The sequence below is a fragment of the Pelophylax lessonae genome, assembly GCF_965119305.1.
Source record: "Pelophylax lessonae genome assembly, chromosome: 1".
In the NCBI taxonomy this organism is placed as follows: Eukaryota; Metazoa; Chordata; class Amphibia; order Anura; family Ranidae; genus Pelophylax; species Pelophylax lessonae.
Window position 1 is genome coordinate 11,648,022 of NC_138768.1, and position 13,810 is coordinate 11,661,831.

General features: G+C 44.7%; 1 protein-coding gene across 4 annotated transcripts in view; it reads left to right on the plus strand.

The window, feature by feature from the left end:
• Window positions 1-317: 317 nt before the first annotated feature.
• Window positions 318-13,810, plus strand: part of LOC309552235 (receptor-type tyrosine-protein phosphatase kappa-like) — a 247,879-nt gene continuing 234,386 nt past the window's right edge. For all 4 annotated transcript variants that reach the window (XM_082253095.1, XM_082253097.1, XM_082253098.1 and 1 more), the window contains exon 1: window positions 318-549. In XM_082253095.1, the coding sequence (XP_082109221.1) occupies window positions 465-549 (85 nt within the window). In that variant the 5' untranslated portion in view covers window positions 318-464. The remainder of the gene's footprint in view (window positions 550-13,810) is intronic.

Consider the following 13,810-nt stretch of genomic DNA (forward strand, 5'->3'; position numbering starts at 1 on the left):
TTACTGTATATACCATGAGCTATAGATATAGTAATTATCAGTAGGGGTTCCTCCATCTTAGAAAGGTTGAGAAAGGCTGGTATACGCTGTTGTATTTGTGCATGCGTTTACACTGTATTGGCCTGGCTACACCATGCTCCTTCTTCAACTCCTTTTTTTCTGTGTTTGTCAGTTATATAGAACTGTTATCTTCAATAAAGATAAATCAAAAAGGAAATGCGATTGAGACATTCTGTTCTAGAGGCACCACGTCAGTCTTTGAGGCTTAGTAAAAATATAATTGACTCGGAAACTTGAGCAGATCCGTGCAGATACCACAAAAGAGGAAGAATCCTCGTTCTATATGCACAGTAAGCAGAGTGCCAGTAAGCCGTGTCCTCTGTAGGTTTTCAATGTAGAGAAGGGACACAAAGTGGTTGTACTGAACACTGCGCACATTTCCTGTAGCTGGGGGTCCGGCTGCCATGCTTGGGCTGTGGACTTATCTGCTGATCGCTGTCTGTCAGGTCTATAGACTGGAGGCCAATGACACTTCTACTGCTGCAACAGGTACGATTAAATACCTATTATTTCAGCCTTTTATACATTGATCATTGCAAATAAATAGATGCAGGGCCTTTAAATAATGCAAAGGGGTGTACCAGGATAGGTCTACTTTTTAGCAATGAAGCTTGAAGTTCAAAGATAGTTCTCATGTCAGCAGGCAGATGACCGAGGAAATGAGCAGCCTGCTCCACGGTGTAGGGGGGTGTTAGGCTCTTGCTGCCACCTGCTTTCCCTTGTTGCAGGGCTGGACTCCGTTCCACCGATCACTGTTTACATGGAACAACAGGCCCCTGCTGTATTCTGGGAGGAGGACTCAGGAGAGGATAGACTTGTCCTCTGCAGTGGGCTTCAGGTGACCATCTTGGAGAAATCAGTGTCTAGCATTTTATTGTGAGGGTTCTTCAAAAAATTTCCACATTTTTTATATTTAATAGAGTTAGTAAAAGTGTGGGAACTTTTTGAAGGACCCTCGTATATAAAATATTATTCATGTTGGATTTTAACAGCGTTCCGCCAGCTCTTTTTGGACTTATTTCCAGTTTGGATATCACATACCCGATTGAGGCCAAGTTGGGGGGGGGGGGTGTCCGGCCCTTGCTGCCATCTTCTTTCCCTGGTTGTGCTGGCAAATGATGCAGGGCTGGACTCTGTTCCACCGATCACTGTCTACATGGAAAAAGAGGCCCCTTCTGTATTCTGGGAGGAGGACTCAGCAGAGGATAGACTTGTCCTCTACAGTGGGCTTCAGGTGACCATCTTGGAGAAACTGGTGTCTAGTATTTTATTGCGAGGGGTCTTCAAAAGGTTTCCATATTTTTTTATATTTAATAGAGCTAGTAAAAGTGTGGGAACTTTTTGAAGAACCCTCGTATATATAATATTATTTATGACAGATTTTAACAGAGTTCCGCCAGCTCTTTTTGGACTGATTTCCAGTTTGGGTGTCATGTACCTGATTGAGGCCACGTTTGGGGGGAGGGGGGTGTCAGGCTCTTGCTGCCACCTGCTTTCCCTGGTTGTGCTGGCAAATGATGCAGGGCTGGACTCTGCTCCACCAATTACTGTCTATATGGAACAGCAGGCCACTGCTGTATTCTGGGAGGAGGACTCAGCAAAGGATAGACTTGTAGTGGGCTTCAGGTGACCATCTTGGAGAAACCGGTGCCTAGTATTTTCTTTTTGCAAGGGGGTCTTCAAAATGTTTCCCCATTTTTTTATTTTTAATAGAGGGGTCTTCAAAAAGTTTCCACATTTTGTTTTATTTAATAGAGCTGGTAAAAGTGTGGGAACTTTTTGAAGAACCCTCGTATATATATATTTCCTTATATTATATTATTTCCAGTTTGGGTGTCACGTACCTGGTTGAGGCCAAGTTGGCCAGAGGGCTGCCCTTACACCTCTTGTCCTGTTTAACTGGGGATGATGACAGGGTATGTTAGGGCATGAAGTGGCACGGGTGCCTGTAGGAGACCTGGTTTGGAATATCTTTGTAATAGATCCTAAGCTGAAGCTGGCCAGCTAGCAGCAGGCAGACACTGGATCTCATATGCATAGTCAGATGGGCTGAGGTCACCAACAATTGGGCAGTAGGAGTACAGAGTCGGGAACCAGGAGCAGAGTCAGAGCCAGGAGGCCAAGGTCAGCATCAGGAGAGCAGAAGATGTACCAGAACAGCAGGCAGGAAGCAGGCTTGGGTTGCAAGCCAGAGTCAGACACAGAGGTTCAGAAACAAGCAGGATCAGCAAGCCAGGTCAAGGTAAGGATGAACACAGGAGCAGGTCACAAGCAGAACGTTGCTGATGACCACTCAGCTATAAACCTGAGCCTTGTAAGGCTTTAACTAGGCCACTGGGCACCAAAGTCCTTCAAATAAACTTTCTTGTGCAACTCGGACTGTTCTGCACGCATGTGGATTCCTTTAAGCACAGGTTGTCCTTTACCACTTAAGGACCAGGCCTATTTCTGATTATGACACATGTTGTTTACAAGTTATTATCAGTATTTTTTGCTAGAAATTTTTATAAACATTATATATATATATATATATATATATATATATATATATATATATATATATATATATATATTTTTTTTTTTTAGCAAAGACTCTGGAGAATAGAATGGCGGTCGTTTCATTATTTTTTGTCACGCGGTATTTGCGCAGTGGTCTTTATAAACACAATTTTGTGGGATAAAATACACTTTACTGAATTTAAGAAAAACTAAACAGTAAAGTTATCCCAATTTTTTTGTACGTTGTAAAAGATAATGCCAGGCCGAGTAAATAGATACCTAACATGGTACGATATAAAATTGCACACACTCGTGGAATGGCGACAAACTACGGTACCTAAAAATCTCCATAGGCGACTCTTTAAAAAAATTTAACGGTTACCAGTTTTGAGTTACAGAGAGATCTTTTACTAGAATTATTGCTCTCGCTCTGACGATCGCAGTGATAGCTCACATGTGTGATTTGAACACCATTTACATTTTTACCCGAAACTTACGTATGCGTTTTCTTTAGTGCACAAGCTCACAGGGACGAGGGCTCTTTAAAAAATAATTTTTTTCCCTATTTAATTTTTTTTTTTAATCATGGTTTCTTTAAAAAAAAAAATACTGACCACTTTTATTGCTGTCACAAGCAATGTAAAGATCCCTTGTGACAGTAATAGGTAGTGACAGGTACTCTTTATGGAGGGATCGGGGGTCTAAAAGACCCCAAACCCCTCCACTGCACTCAAAATATTCAAAACGCCGAAATCTGGATTTTTGAATACTGTCACTTTCTTTTTAAATTGGCAGCGTTGGCAGCCGAGTAAACCGGAAGTGACATTGTGACGTCGCTTCCAGGTTACTTGATCGGAGAGTGGAGGCTTTGTTCGGGACTCTAACCAGCCAGGAGACGTGCAGGCTGGTTGCTTGGGTCTCCCGGTGGGACGGGAGACCCAGGCAGAGCAGCAGAAGGTGGCTGGAGGGGGGACGTCCCCTCCCGCTCCCTGTGATAAGTGGCTGCTGGGCAACATCGGTTGTTATCATTAGAAAGGAGACCGCCAGCTCTAAAAAATGGTAGCTGCAGGCATCAATCAGGTACAACCACTTCTTCAAGCCAAGGTAAAGGTACTTCGGTTTGTGGGAAGTAGTTGAACATGAGCATTCCTTTGAACATGGGCATTCCTTTGAACATGAGCATTCCTTTGAACATGAGCATTCCTTTGAACATGAGCATTCCTTTGAACATGGGCATTCCTTTGAACATGGGCATTCCTTTGAGTGCAGGCGTTCCTTTGAGCTAGGGCATTCCTTTGAACATGAGCACTATTTTTATCACAGGCATTCTTTTGAGCACAGCCTTGAGCATGACTTTCCTGACATTGGAGCATGCAATGAGCCCTTGATCAGCTTTGGCAGCCAGCTTTGGTGGCCCACTGAGAAGGATGTATGAGAGATGTACGTTTGGTGTACCGTGTCCGAACTGTGGGCTGCCTTCCCATTGGGTTATTTGTGAACTGTCTCTGCATTATTTTAATACAAGTTCTTTCATTGCACTGGGACTGAGTGTGTTATTCCTCTGCACCATGCTGCACCCCACCTAAAATCCAGTGTCCCTTTTTCCTTTGTTTTCACAATGGTAGGGCCAATCCTCCAAGACCTCCAGATTCACTTGGTTCCCTGGACTAGTTGTCTCAGCTCTCCCTTTCCTCGAGAGTCGCCTAGCCATCTTGACTCTTCCAGTCTTATTGGTAAGGAATCTCCTCCAGTGTAGAGTGCTTTTTTCTCGAGTGGAAAACCTCTCCTAAGGGGAGCCCCGCACCTGTATCCTAAAGGGAGACCAGAGCTATGGCCAGGCCTTGCTTATAACGAGTGTGCACATCTGCAAAATCACACAGCCTGCAGGTCTCCAGTAAAATCCGGACACAGGATTGGAGGCTTCTTCCCACCCAAAACTCTTTGAAGTCTTGGGGTTCCAGATCCTGATCTGGGACTAAAAAACCAAGAGAAACCTAAAACCCCAGTCTTCTCTACTCAGACACAACACTCCGAAGGCCGTCAAGCTATAACTTTGAGAACCCTGTATGTCTTTTGCTTATACTCACACAGTGGCAGGACCTAGCACTGTCACATAAACAGTATATACGTATACTGTATATATACATATATATATATATATATATATATATATTGTAAGGGATTAGCTCGGTGGTAGGCGTATGGGTGACCCCTTTGGGGGTGCGTTTTCACAGAGAGATAGCCGAGCAGAGGTTGAAAACAAGACTGATTTATTCATGCAATTTACTTCACACAATTGCAAGCGTCAAAACAGCCAAAATAAAATAAAAGACAAAATAAATCCTTGCCTCTGTGGGCGGCTACCTTCTCACGCTGGAACCTACCTAAGAAGTCTTCCCAACCTACTGTTGGGCCGACACTGCTGATCCTACAGCAGGCACTCAAATGTCCATTTGTTTGCTTTTCACACAGCACAAACATTGTCCATTGAACATGTCCCTTTGTTTTCTTTCACACAGAAACACTTCGTCTTCTCACCTTTGAGACGTCTTCACTCTTGGTTACCCTCCTTAGCTTCACATCGCTTTAGGGGGTCTTCTCCCATGCTCACCAGCTTGTCGGGAGGCACACATCCGACTGTCCCCCTCTCCCAGCCCACACGGCGACAGGCGGCAGCAGTCCTTCTCCCATGCCCACACGGCGTCGGGAGGTACACGTATGTCTGTCCTCCTCTTCCCAGCTCACACAGCGACAGGAGGCAGCACTCAATAGATTTTCTCTGGACAAATTATAGAGCCTTAACTCCCTCATTCTGAACAGGTGAAGGCCTTTCAACTTCCTGCTGGCTAGCTCTGTAGCCAACACCCTAAATTAATTAATGGACTTTCTAAATCAGGTGGAAATGTATCTCCTTCCTGTGACTACATTCCCAGATTTAGCTGACTTCCTGTCACATACCCCTCCCTCTTGTTTCAACCCTAGGGTTGGGACACATATTTCCAGGCACGCATGTGTCAGGCACTGCTGACTCACTGATAAGCCTCCTATTATCCTCAAGCTTCCGGATGAAACTGTTTTGTCATCTTCATTGACGGATTTCTCATAAATGCCACACAGTTTGTCTCTCATCTCATATACACATTCTTCAACTGCATTTTTGGCATCATTTTGCTCCTTCTCGTTTCTGTCATCTTCATTGACAGCTTTCTCATAAATGTCAGACAGCTTGTCCCTCATAACCGTCTGTCCAATCCACCATGGAGGACCGTGATCCATAGGCAACTCAATTGGGCTAGTCTTAATGTCTTCAACATTCTTAAGACGCCTCTCTCTGCAATCCATAAATGTTTTCCACAAAACTTTGAGAACCTTTGCTTCACTAAGCTTTGTTCCAAGTAGGGACTCTTGACATCCCTCTGTGACTTGAGTTGCCTCTCCATACAGCTGTACACAATCATTGACTTTTTGTTGTAAAAGGGAATGATCTTCCTTCTTGAGCTTTGCTTGCTCTAAGATGCTGTGCAGAGGATTTTCCAATTGAGACAACAGGCTGTCACACATTTCTTCAAAGTGACCCCTGTTCCTTTTCCCAGAGACATCAATATCATTCACCAAACATTTCATATTCATAGGCAGATCTGAAGCATTTGCACTCATCAACTTCTTAAACTTTTCGCCCTCCTGAGCGAGTCGCAGTAAAGGCCTACTATTTGATTTGATATTGAGTTTATATTTCTTGCCAAACTCTTCACAGAAGAAGCCAACCAGAACATTATCAACTTTCCTTCCACCAACATAGGGGTCAAAGGCAACAACACAGTTGAACCCAGCGATCTGGGTGGTATCCATTATAGACCTCCTCTCTTCATCAGTGAAGAAGCATGGAACTGCAACACATTCTTTTACAGGTTTCTTCAATGCACTTTCTGCTGAACTATTTGACCGCTCAAAGTCACCTAGTTCCTTTTCTCTATCTGAATTCCACATGGAATGCATCTCAAGATCACGATCAAACTTCTGCCACCCGTCTTTCACCAGTTCCATTTTGGAAACACTCCCTGAAAGGCACTTATTCATTTGCTTCACGTTTTCACCAACAGCCTTAGTTTTCTCCACTAGGTGGCGTTTGCTTTTTTCTCCCAGATTTATATCACTTGCTTTAGTTTTCTCCGCTTTAGTTTTCTCCACTAGGTTTCCAGCCTGAACTGAGAAATCATCACATTTCTTACACAACTCTTTTGTTTGCTGAAGCTCTAATGATACATTTTCCAATGCTTGAAGTTTTTGAAGGAACGGTTTATTCCAAAGGGGTGATTCAAGCCACGTGTCATCACATTTCTGAGGCTCACTCAGGACAGACCCCAAAACACTGATCCTTTTAAAAACTGCATCAGGCACACTATCCCCTCTTTGGGACAGATCCTCTGTTGCCTGGAATTCCTCTTCCAGTTCCTGCAACGGAATCTTCATCTCTTCTACTTGCTGTTCTAAGGCTCGCTTAGACTTTTCTAGCTCCTGAACGCTTTTCACAACATCATCCTTGGAGCTGACCAATTCTTCCATTTCTGTACGCAGCTGTTTGTTAACACTTTCTAGTTCAGCCTTACACTCTAGAGCTTCCTCCAAAGAGCCAGCCAAGAACAGGGCTTTGCTCTCGTTATCACGCACCTCCGTTTCTGCACGTGCGCGTTCTTCTGCATATTTTGCGGACACAGTCTTCTCTTCACCAAGCATCTGATCAAACTTCTTTTTCACATCTTCAACACACTGTAATGAACCAACGCTTTCTTCCATGCGTTTTTTCATATCCGCTATCTGAGCTTGCAATGTTGCGACTTGCTCTGATAGGTTTTTCTTTGCTTCCGCCTCCTCTTTTAATTGTTCCAGGAAGCCATTTTTCTCATCTTCCATTTGTTTGAGCTTTGTGCTAAAACTCAGCCTTTGACACCTCTCTTCCTGTAAGAGTTCCTGCGTGTCTTGCAGCTGCGATTCCAAGATAGAAAAATCTTCCGCAATTTCTCTAGATTTTCTGTCTGCTTGAGAAAGCTGATTTGTAACATTGTCCAACTCAACCTGCAGTCGGTTTGCCTTCTCTGACAGCTTAGCACACAATCGGTCACCTTCTGACACCTTGACTTGCGATTCCAGAAGCTGTGCCTCTACTTTTTTTCTCTTGTGTTCAGAATCTCCTTTTCCCTGCATAAGAGCCTTCACCTCATTGGCTAGTTTCTGGGAATAAGAATGTAATTCTGCCACACAGGCTTCTTTCTCCTTTAACTGCTGCTGGAAACGTTGGGCTTCACCTTTCCAACTTTCACAGTCTGCACGTAATTCATCTACCACATTGCTCAAAGTGGTGAGCTCATACACAGTACTCAGTAATTTAGCCTCTCTTTCACTTTTCTCGTTGTCGCTGAGAGACAATGTCGTTTTCAGAGCGACATTCTGTTCCTGCGACTCCTGCAGGTCTATTTTTGTAACTTCCAAACACTGAAGACTTTTTTCCAGCTGATTACGCAACTCCAACATTTCACACATACTTTGCTTCTGCAAAGTCTGAATTTCAATTTCCTTTTCCATGAGGATGGTATCTTTCTCCTTTATAGTGTCTTGACATTTTTGCAACTCGACCAAAAGAAGAGCAGTGGATTCTTCCCACTGTAACACATGAGACTTGAGTAGTTCATTCATTTCCTGCAAGTTTCTATGCTCCATTTTAAGCAATTCCAAGGCTTGTTCCTTTTCTTCCATTTTCCGTTGCAAGGCATCCAACTCAGCCCTGCACACATACTCGGTTTCCTCCAAACCGATGGCCTCCATTGGCTGCTGGCGTCTCTGTTTCCAGCCTGCCATGCTCTCTTGGTGAGCCTTTTGCTGAGCTGCAAAGCTCCGCTGAAAATCCGCATTTGCCTGCTGTTGAGCTGCATTTGCTTGCTGTTGAGCTGCATTTGATATAATCAGATGTTTCAACATCTCCTCCATTTTGAGTTTACTTTTCATCTGAGCACACTGCGTCTCCATAGCAGTTTCATCAGTGTTGCTAGGGACAACAACCTTCCTCTTTAGTAGACTCTCTTTAGGCATGGATGGGGCTGGTTCAGACGGCAACATCCCCTCCATCCATAGAATCCGGTCTCTCATTTCATCTATCTTTGCATTTTTCAGGCGTTTGGAACGCCCCATCTTCAATAACTCCACAAACAAATTTTTCACAGTCCAGCAAAAAATTTTCAGACCACTGTCTCTTTAACACATGTAGTTTTTCTCTCTCTTGTAAGATCTCTTTTCCTGCGCACACAGTTTGTGCAGTCACTTGCACCAGACACAACAAAGTTCATCAAATAATTTTGAGACCGCTGTCTCTTTAAAACACTTTTTTTTTTCTGTCAGGATCTTCTCTCCTGCACACATAGATTGTGCAATCTCATGCACCAGATAAAGTTCATCAAACATTTGCACTTCCTTGCAGGGATCTCTGCTTATGCCCGCATCCTCCACCATATGTAAGGGATTAGCTCGGTGGTAGGCGTATGGGTGACCCCTTTGGGGGTGCGTTTTCACAGAGAGATAGCCGAGCAGAGGTTGAAAACAAGACTGATTTATTCATGCAATTTACTTCACACAATTGCAAGCGTCAAAACAGCCAAAATAAAATAAAAGACAAAATAAATCCTTGCCTCTGTGGGCGGCTACCTTCTCACGCTGGAACCTACCTAAGAAGTCTTCCCAACCTACTGTTGGGCCGACACTGCTGATCCTACAGCAGACACTCAAATGTCCATTTGTTTGCTTTTCACACAGCACAAACATTGTCCATTGAACATGTCCCTTTGTTTTCTTTCACACAGAAACACTTCGTCTTCTCACCTTTGAGACGTCTTCACTCTTGGTTACCCTCCTTAGCTTCACATCGCTTTAGGGGGTCTTCTCCCATGCTCACCAGCTTGTCGGGAGGCACACATCCGACTGTCCCCCTCTCCCAGCCCACACGGCGACAGGCGGCAGCAGTCCTTCTCCCATGCCCACACGGCGTCGGGAGGTACACGTATGTCTGTCCTCCTCTTCCCAGCTCACACAGCGACAGGAGGCAGCACTCAATAGATTTTCTCTGGACAAATTATAGAGCCTTAACTCCCTCATTCTGAACAGGTGAAGGCCTTTCAACTTCCTGCTGGCTAGCTCTGTAGCCAACACCCTAAATTAATTAATGGACTTTCTAAATCAGGTGGAAATGTATCTCCTTCCTGTGACTACATTCCCAGATTTAGCTGACTTCCTGTCACAATATATATATATATATATATATATATACCGTGTTTCCCCGAAAATAAGACATATCTCTGTTTTCTAGGAAGGCTGCAATATAAGCCCTACCCTGAAAATTAGCTCTAGTGAAAATCCTTGTAAAATAATGTAATCCACGATGAAAAAGTATTATATAATGTCCAGTGTGTGTCTTTGTGTAACATTATTGTAGAAAATACCTTATTTACGGCGCTGTTGGGTGCTCACGTGACCCGCCAGAGCTCTCCTCCTACTCCCGGCTGTTACCAGCGCCCCCTCCCTCTGCAGTGCTAGGAGTGGGGCTGACATCAGCAGGGATCTCGGCATCTCCCTCGGCAGGGCTCAGAGCGTGAAAGAAGAGCTCTGGTGGGTCATGTGAGGGCCCAGCGGCGCTGTAAATAAGGAGTTTTCTACAATGCTACATAAAGACACGCACTGGACATTATAGAATCCATTTACAGAGCAAATTAACCACTTAAGCCCCAGAGGATTTGGCTGTTCAAAGACCAGGGCCTATTTTGCGATTCGGCACTGCGTGACTTTAACGGACAATTGCACGGTCGTGCGATGCTGTACCCAAAAAAAAATTGACGTCCTTTTTTTCCCACAAACAAAGCTTTCTTTTGGTGGTATTTGATCACCTGTGCGATTTTTACTTTTTGCGCTATAAACAAAAAAAGAGCGTCAATTTTGAAAAAATAACAATATTTTTCACATTTTTTTATATGAAATCCCCCCCCCCCCCCAAAAATGTAAAAATCAAAATGTTTTAACATTTTAGGCCAATTTGTTTTCTGCTACATAGGGACCTCCGTGAACGAACAGGCTCCTGGGCGAGCGACGTTGTACTACGTACCTTTGCCCAGGAGCGGCTGACTGCCGCAGTAAATGTACTTGCGGCGGTCGGCAAGTGGCTAAATTATTTTACAAGGGCTTTAACCAGAGTTTATTTTTGGGGATATGGAAATGCTGACTCCTGAGCTGACAGGGAGGGAGAGGGGGAGAGGAGACCGAGGACAAATAAGACCTCCCCCGAAAATAAGCCCTAATTCATTTTTTGTAGCCGAAATTGTTATAAGACTTATTTTTAGGGAAACACGGTATATACTTGTTTTTGTTAGAGATAACGTTCTGTTGCATCATTTACAGCACACTAATAAAATGTCTATCACGTCTTCTTGATTACACTAATATTCAATATGTCCTATGTAGCCATTAAACCCTGGACAGTTTTGTCACAATGAAAGTTACATTTTATAGACCACAGCTTCCTCTCAATCATTACTATTAGATCAAAATTCACTAATTTGCCAATTGACTGAAACATGTCCAGATAGGGTCATTCTAATGGTGGTTCAGTATTAGGAACTTCTTTACTAGTTCATGTTACTGGACAGCTTGGTTTATTTAGGGGTGTCCAACCTTTTGAAGAGCAAGGGCCCCTTAAGCGACTTAGTAACTGGTCACGGATCACAATGAGCGGAGCGAGCAGATGACAAGTCCGTGTCCACTATGCATATGCCGAGCAAGCACAGCCAGCTCTACTCCATGGGTCCTCTAAACCGATCCGCCCAAACAGAAGAGGACAGATCCCCTTCAGTTTGTTTAGCTGATCGGATTGAAAGTATGCGGATGTAAATGGACACAAGTCCGTTACATCTGCCCCTCCATAGAGGTCAATGAAGGGCCATTTTTCAGGCGGACCTTATCAGGCTGATCGTATGAAAGTGGCCCAAGGCTGCTGATGCGCTTCAGTTTATCCGCACTGTGGGTTAGCTGCACTTTGCCATTGACTTCTATTATATCCTGCAGGTGTGGCGCACTTTCAGAAATCGCACTAAACCTGCAGGTTATAACAGAAGTCTATGGCTCAGTGCAGGTAGCCCACAGGTGCACTGCAGCTGCAGATCAGTTTGAAGGCAGCCTGGTAATCACTGCAGAATAGATATGCCCACAGTGCCGGGACAAGATCATCCAGCGCCCTGGGCAAGGATGCCAAACTGTGCCCCCCTCCTTTAGGGTTAGGGTTAAGGCGCCCCCCCATCCCTGCAATAAATCATTCCTGCCCACCCCTTGTCCCGGCCCTGTATGCCCATATATACACTGTGATTTTATAATATAAACTGACCTTTAATAATATTCTTTAATTCAGGAATCTCCCTTGCTACAGCTATCGCAAGCGCAAGATGTATCACTCCACCCATGACAGGAGCCTGCGCTATACAAAAGGCATTGGCTTATTGCGGCTCTGGTCCCTCTAGCACCAGCTCCATTCATAACACTGATGCTCTGAGGTGACATGCTTGCCAAGCCGCCATCCCAGAGTAGGAGGTCGGGGCCCACATCAGAGGGCACCCCTGCCATAAAGAAACCAGGTTCCTCCTGACTTCCTTTCCAGCTGCAGAGCTGCTGCTGTTGAGCGGCACCTGCAGTGGAGAAAATAAACTGCACCTGCCTGCATGCGCACACTTTATGTTGCTGACTATCAATAACTTTTTCCCATGTATCATAAAAGGTTCTAGACTACTGTCCTGCATGCCAGTGCCAATCCAAAGGTGTCCTCGTTGTTTGTGTATCTGCACATCCTTTGTATGATTGTTTTTACAATAGTATGCTATCTACTTACAGTTCAACAGCTGTGGTGTGGCTATGAGCACCCAATCTTGCTGGTGTTAATTCCGCTTAGTCTACTGCAGAAGTGTCGTTTTTTTTTTCTATTTGATATTCGTTTCTTTACCATACTGTAGGCGAAAAGGCAATGGTTTAGGAGTCCAGGCCATTGTTTTCGGGTGCTAGCCATGACAATTTACTGGGGTCTTTTAGAAGCAAAGGCTATACTTTGTAGGGATTTCCAAGACAATGCCAAACACTGGAGCATATACAGTACATATATACATATATATACACTGAACAAAATTATAAACGCAACACTTTTGTTTTTGTCCCCATTTTTCATGAGCTGAACTCAAAGATCTAAGACTTTTTCTATGTACACAAAAGGCCTATTTGTCAGGTCACCTGTGGCCAGGTGACAACTGCACCCTGTTGGGGACAGGGGTGCACCACAAGGTAGTGAACCCAATAGCTGACTGCTTGCGGATGGACAGGAAACGTGAGCCCAAGATTCCCCCAGGGCGCGGAGTCTAAGGCCCAGCAGGTGTTCACCAGAGCCTCTAATGGTGAGGATGGACTTGGCTGCAGCTGAACCCAGGTCGCAGCCCCTGGAGTCCCCCAGGTCACGCTCCGTAGGAAGAGAGGGGAAGAAGCCACTCAGGACACAAGGGATAGTGATGGCTCAGCCGAGGTCGGGGCAAACAGGCAGATGAGGGTAACCAAGGGACAGGCCAAAGGTCAGGGTCACAGGCAAACAGGAGTAGTCAGAGACGAGCCAAAGATCGGTACACAGCAAGGTAGATGTAGCACACGGCAGACAGGAACACAAGCTAACAAACAAAGTTGAACAGCAAAGCAGACCTGAAGTGCACTGGTTAATATAGACTTCCTGGAATGGCCTGGGGTGGAGTCATACAGGGAGGGGAGATGATAAAAGGCAGCCAGAAATAGAGTCAGGATAAGGGAGACATGGAGGAGAAGGTAAGCTGCCGGACACTATTGCATGTCCATGACACTATTTCTCTCAAATATTGTTCACAAATCTTTCTAAATTTGTGTTAGTGAGCACTTCTCCTTTGCCGAGATAATCCATCCACCTCACAGGTGTGGCATATCAAGATGCTGATTAGACGGCAGGATTATTGCACAGGTGTGCCTTAGGCTGGCCACAATAAAAGGCCACTCTAAAATGTGCATTTTTATCACACAGCACAATGCCACAGATGTAGCAGGTTTTGAGGGAGCGTAACCACACCAGCCCAGGACCTTCACATTCAGCATCTTCGCCTCCAATATCGTCTGAGACCGGCCACCCGGACAGCTGCTGCAACAATTGGCTTGCATAACCAAAGAA